The 6,784-nt window shown below is 42.1% G+C and overlaps 1 protein-coding gene across 1 annotated transcript; it reads left to right on the top strand.

Annotated features, from left to right (window-relative positions):
* Positions 1–1,340: 1,340 nt before the first annotated feature.
* On the top strand, positions 1,341–3,273 carry LOC138645524 (E3 ubiquitin/ISG15 ligase TRIM25-like). Its single transcript, XM_069734911.1, has one exon. It carries the CDS (start codon positions 1,341–1,343, stop codon positions 3,084–3,086), a length of 1,746 nt encoding a protein of 581 aa, XP_069591012.1. The 3' UTR covers positions 3,087–3,273.
* The last annotated feature ends 3,511 nt before the right edge of the window (positions 3,274–6,784 follow it).

The following is a 6,784-nucleotide window of genomic DNA, read 5'->3' on the forward strand; positions in this document are numbered from 1 at the left end:
GTCTTAGTTACTTACCAGTAACAGGATTTTTCAGAACCCATGACAGCACACTTGTATTCTCTCCCATAACGTGTGGGTGAGCACTTCTTTCGCTAGGGTGGTGATTCCGCACCTTACATTTGTGGTCTTGGTGTTTTTTTTTTTTTTTTTTTATTGTAACCCAACTGATGCGAGGGAGAGATGCCATCCTTTTCAGCCTATAGGTTTCCTGTCCTTGATGGGCGGATCCCCTCTTGTGGTGCTGTCATGGGTTTCGAAAAATCCTGTCACCGGTAAGTAACTAAGACTTTTCAATGAATGAGCGGTCTGAAGTGATGCGCTTTGATGCAATGAGAGAATGGACTACGCAGAAACATCAGATCAGTCTGTACTCCTGACTGATGTGACACCGCAAAAAGGTGAGAGTATAGAGATGTACTCTGGATGGTTCTAGTTGAGGTGTGAAGATGTGGGATACAGTCTCAGGAACTCCGTTGATAATAAAATACTGATGAATACAATCCTTGACTGTATGAATAAGGTTTTGGGAGAGGTAGTACAGACAGCCCGATCTAAATGGAGAAACATGGATCCAAAAGACCTTTTGCAAGTAGCTAAGTGAGTTGATCAAACCACGTCAAAACGACCGGTCATGTATGCTAGAGAACAAGGAAAACCGTACAAAGAGAGGGCAAATATTACACCAAATATAAAACGTTAATAAAAATATTAAACGGCATATAAGACTGAGACTAGTTAATTCTAAAAAATATAGAGGAAAGATTAACCCTTCCATATCAGCTGCGAGAGGTACCAGAAATAAGGTTTATTTGGTCTAATATTTTCTTAATAATTATATTCTGTTTTGAGAAACGGTTATTAGTTAATTGAGAAGACTACATATCAACACAGTCTCATAACATGTTTGTGAGAAGAGGGGAGCTGGTGAAAATTTTAGATGGCTGCTACATTTGTCGGTAAATTGGTATAAAAGTCTTGCGCATATGGTAATAAATAGAATTGTTTATGCTCCCGACAGTGTGCGTTTGCATTTTTTCTTCTCTGAGCGCTTGTAACAGAAAAGGCTGAAATTCACACTTTTGCCTCACTGGCGATCCTGCTATCTGACTCTAGTTTTGTGGTTTCTCTGCTTTCTTTTGCTTCTTTGTTCTCGTGGAGGATTCTCTATACTACAAGCAGGTGAAATAAGTACAACTGCTACAACTCTCATCCAACCTTAGACCCTGTTAATGATTTTCTTTCTCATTATCTGAGTTTCAGGGGGTTATTAGTTTATTCTCAAAAACAGCTCAGTCTATCTAATACGTTTTTTCAATTTCAGTTCCTGCTTTCCCACCACAATGGCGTCTGCTGAGCTGAGGGACGAGCTGGACTGCTCCATCTGCCTGAGCCTCTATACAGATCCCGTATCCCTGAGATGTGGACACAACTTCTGCCGCTCGTGTATTGTGAGTGCGCTGGATGCACAGGAGGCGGCTGGAGGGTATTCCTGTCCTGACTGCAGAGCAGAATATCCGGAGCGTCCGGCCCTGGAGAAGAACCGGAAGCTGGAGAACATAGTGGAGCGTTTCTCCTCTACTCAGCCTGTTTCGGAGGAGACCACAATCTTCTGTACTTATTGTACAAAGTCTCCTGTACCGGCTGTGAAATCCTGTCTACATTGTGAGACCTCGCTATGTGATGACCACCTGACAGCCCACAACAAGACATTAGATCATATATTAATAGATCCCACAGATTCTTTTGGTTACAAAAAATGTTCCCTCCACAAGAAGGTTCTGGAGTATTACTGCCCGCAGGACGCAGCTTGCCTGTGTGTGTCTTGCTGTTTGGTTGGTGACCACCGAGGACACCAGGTGGAACTTCTAGATGAAGCTTCTGAGAAAAAGAAAATGGAATTGAGGAAATATCTGGATGAACTAAATCCACAAAAAGCAGATATTCAGACAAGAATCAAGAATCTGCAGGACCGTAAGAGGAAGGTCCAGGAGAAAGCCTCCGATAAGAGGAAGAACATCAGTAAGATATTTATGGACATTAAGAAGCAACTGGAAATGGCAGAAAATAAAGCACTGAGCGAGGTCTCCAGGCAGGAGGAGAAGATTGTGTCCCAAATATCTCAATTGATCAAGAAACTGGAACTAAAAGTGGACGAGCTGTACAAGAAGATGAGTCACGTGGAGGAGATGTGTCGTGTCACCGAACCAATAAGACTTCTACAAGAAAGTGACATTACAGTGTGTAGTCATGGAGGTGATGAAGACACAGGAGGAGATGGTGAAGAGGCCAGTTCTGACGAGGATATGGATGTGGGACAAGACTCAGGACATGCTGATGTTCATGTATCTGGCATCAAAGAGCAGGAAAACATGACTGACCCAATTATTGTCCTACAGAAATCAGATCAAGAAGACTCTTGTTGTGGTCAAAGTATGGTTGTACATGAAGAAGCTTCAGATGAGGACCTAGATGAGATGACTGATCTAGATGAGGTTCTGATTTTACTGACCTTACACCGATCTATGAGGGATATTGTCACCAATGTAACATTAGAGCTCGGGGTCCATGTCCCAGACATATTGCTGGATGTGGACACTGCTCATAGAAGGGTGAAGATATCAGAAGATCTGAAAACTGCAACACAATCAAAACACAAACCGGAGAGGCCAGAATCGCCAGATAGATTTGAGTCTTGCTCCCAGGTGTTAAGCAGATGTGTCCTCTCCTCAGGACGACATTACTGGGAGGTAGAATGGAACCAGATAGGAGAATGTAGCATTGGATTGTCCTATCCGAGTATAGAAAGGGAAGGAGAGCATTCTTGGATTGGACTTAATAATAAATCTTGGTGTTTGGATATGTATGCTACACTATGTCAAGTATTGCACAACTCAGTCGAATTAACTCTCGTAAAGCCAACATGTCCGACACTTGGGGTCTTCTTAGACTATGAGGCCGGGCGTCTGTCCTTCTATGAGCTGTGTGACCCCATCAGACACTTACACACCTTCACCGCCTCCTTCACTGAGCCCCTACATGTTGTCTTGTATGTGTATAAAGGAGCCTCTGTTACAATAAGAAGCTGAGGCCGAGCTTAAATGTTCATGTGTGAATTGTCCCAGTTGTTGGCTTATTAATGGGTTACTTCGATCTCATTAACTTCTGGTATATGGATTGAATATGCCATAACTTTTGTGACTGTTGGACCCCCACTAATTCCAAGAATGAAGGAACCAAAGCCTCCCCTTAATGGTTCCTAGTATGAATATTGGCTGTGAGGTTTTTTTTTTTTTTCTTCTTTTTTTATGCTCCGTATTTTAGTTTACAAAAAGCACAGCACAATACATTAACACTTCCCAACACATTCCATAAGTGTACGTCACCATCGGGTAGGGGTTCCTGCAAATGAATGATTGGTTACATCATGGCGATCATGCAGGCACAGCTTATCTTTGCTTACGTGATAGCTGAGTTCTGTCTCCCACACGATCGGCACCCCTACGATGTGATCACTTGCTGCCGATGATGGTCATCCCAATTGGAGGTCAAATAATGACCTCTGGGTCTGCCAGTTATGGGGGCCTGTTGGACCTTTCTGGGACCAAGATCTAAAAAGGCGTTCTGGCAATGTCACACTGACGAGTATAATGCATTGCAGTACATGTGCATTAGCGCAATGATCAGAAAAGTAATCGCACAAGTCCCATAGAGGCACTAAGTACTGTAAATAAAATAAAAAAACACAAATGAACAAATCCTTAAAAAAAAAAAATTTGACCATAAATAATAATTTGGTTAAATACAAAACTAAATAAAATGTTCGGAACAACCTAATCTATAAAACTGACACGTTTAACCCCTTAAGTGAGCAATTAAAAAAAAAAAAAAAAAGTGGCAGAAACTAAGTTTTCATCACTCCGTTGAACAAAACAAAGAATACATTTAATCAAAAAGTCGTATGTAAACAGGAATGGTGCCTCTGATAATGCAATCTTATCCCACAAAAAAAACAAGTCCTCATTTAGCTCCATCAGCGCAAAACTTAAAATTCTGCAGCTGCTAGAATAAGGCAATGCAAAAACTTTTTTTTTTTTCTAGAACATTGTATTTATTGTGTAAAAAGTAGCAAAACATCAAATGATATAAATTTGGAATTGTTGTAACCTCACCGACCCAAAGAATAAATAAAATAAATAAAACCAATTCTTTACCTGCTGTTGATTTGTTCATTCTGCCTCCCAAAGATTGCAGTAAGGCTCTGCTCACATTTATCCTGTGCTCGGCACTGAGCGCTTACACCGGGTTTCCATGTAAGTCTCTGAAATACGTGATTCAGACAAATCCCCAGGAGAATATTCCCTATAATGAGGCAGATAAAGGTACTGTAGATGCTGTCTGACCTATGATCCGGCGGTTTCAGTCATTTTAGGATTGCATAAAAGCACGATCCACCACAGTTTGGTGCATCTCTGAAAAGAAGGAAACTGCTAAACAGAGGCCAGATTGAGGCTGCAGAGTTACTCTGCACTCTTTATAATGAATGGATTAAGTCAGGGTTTTCATCTGAATCATGTAATTTGGAGATTCAATAATTGTTTTTGGGCATTTTTATGACCTTCAATTTATGATAAAATAGCCTGGAAATATAATTCTTCAGGTCAGTGTGATACCAAACTTTCTCTTTCATTTCTGAAATTGAAGAAAACACCAAAACCTTTTTTCCCATAGATGCAATTTGTTTTAATAGATTTTTTTTTCCAGCTACCAAAAAACATTGAGTTTCTATGTCCAGTTCTTTTCCTCCTTGGCCCAGGTAAGACTCTTCTGGCGTTGTCTATTGGTCATGAGTGGCCGGACACAAGGAATGTGACACTTGTAGCCCATGTCCTGGAGACGTCTGTGTGTGGTGAAGCAATGACTCCGGCAGCAGTCCACTCCTTGTGAATCTCCCCCACATTACTGAATGGCCTTCTCTTAACAATCCTTTCCAGGCTGCGGTTATCCCAGTTACTTGTGCACCTTTTCCTACCACACTTTTTTCCTTCCACTCCACTTTCCATTAATATACTTGGATACAGCACTGTGTGAACAGCCGGCTTCTTTAGCAATGACCTTTTGTGGCTTCCCTTCCTTGTGGAGTGTGCCAGTGTCGCCTTCTGGACATCTGTCAGGTCAGCAGTATCTTTGTCCACATGGGGAGTATTTATCATTTTTCTTACTAACTATAACGTCTGCACTTGTTTCCAGGATGCTGAGATGTCGAATTCGGAACGTTCAATGTGTAAACATTCGGCCAGTTCCATGGGTTTCGGTGAAATTTGTGGTAAGGAGTGGTGTGAATTGAAATCTAGCCCGCTGGGTAAGAGTTTAGTTTTCCTGAAGTTGTTCCCCATAGTGGTAGCAATGGAACTGTGGGGAGAGGATTTAAGTAACAAGATCTGCTTCTGGTCTAATAATATGGGTGTGGTTCACAGGACTAATATTTAACCATCTTCATCTCTGCCAGTGTTTGCTTTTGCTTGGGCCTCTGGTTCTTCATTGCTTGCAATGGAATATCTGGTTCAGGTCTCGCCATGTACCCGGTATTCAAAATACTTGTGCTGATGCTCTTTCCGGTTTCCATTGGCAGGAGTTTTGTCTTATGCCAGAACCATCCGAGGTGGTCAGGACCTGTCCCACAGAACGATGACGAGCACATGATGGAGCCGATTCGTTCTTCAGTGGCTCCTTCTACATGGAATAGTTATGGTAAGACGTGAAGCGAGTGGTGAAGCATTTCTAATCAACAGTCTGGTAAGGCAAGACTTTTGAAAGAAATGACGCTCTGTGTTCTTCAGCTCAGGTCCAGTGGTATATCCTATACAGGGGTTAGGAGGAGGTTAGCTGAAATAAGTTTTTATTTTTGGTTTTATTGTTTAGTGGACGTCCCGAAAGCCTTAAGCCTTCGACAAGCTTTGAGGGGTTGGAGAAGGGAACATGTTAGTAGAGTGTTGTCGCCCCATTTCATACGGTCTTCTGGGACGGCTCTTTACAAAAGCTGAGGTAGTATGTGGAGAAGTTTTTGAAGTCGCATTAAGCGGGACTTAAGTGATGGGTGAGAATCGGGCTATTCGGGTGAGAATGAGGAGTTCTAAAACGGACCATTTCAGTCAAGGGGTTTGGATATCGTTAGTGTTGATGTTTTGGTCTGCCATTTTCGATGGTCATGTCTTGTCTGTCTGTCATTCGGGAAGAAATTTCATCTTGCATCATGACATGTCACCATTGACATGTTTGGTACGCATTCTTTTCGTATAGGTGCAGTCACTGAAGCGGCTAGGGCAGATATGTCTAATGGGGAGGTCATGAGAATCGGGAGATGGAAATCTAATTGCTTTGCAGGTTACATTTGCCCTGATCTATTAAATTGATGTGGTTGCATATTGCAGGTCAGAGTCGTCCTATCATGTGGTTCTGTAGGCACTCTTGGTTGGCCCAGAGGATTATTTGCAGAGCCGAAGGGAAGACTCTAGGATTTTGTGACATCAAGGCATTCTGGAAAAGGATTCCGTGATCTTAAATGTTTTTGAAGATATGGAAATGAGCAGAAATGCCCGCTATCCAATCACCCTGGTAATGCAGGCAGGAGGCCATGATTTATGTTTTTTTTTTTTGAAGATGGCGGAGCTCCTGACTTAAATGCGTGCTTCAGAGAGATGATTTTAGTATGTTCGGAATTTGGAAATAATTTCATGGGTGACATGGTAAGGGGCCAGGAATGCTGTGGCGGTTGAAAAGTCCCCGA

This window comes from Ranitomeya imitator, chromosome 7, assembly GCF_032444005.1.
Source record: "Ranitomeya imitator isolate aRanImi1 chromosome 7, aRanImi1.pri, whole genome shotgun sequence".
Classification (NCBI taxonomy): Eukaryota; Metazoa; Chordata; class Amphibia; order Anura; family Dendrobatidae; genus Ranitomeya; species Ranitomeya imitator.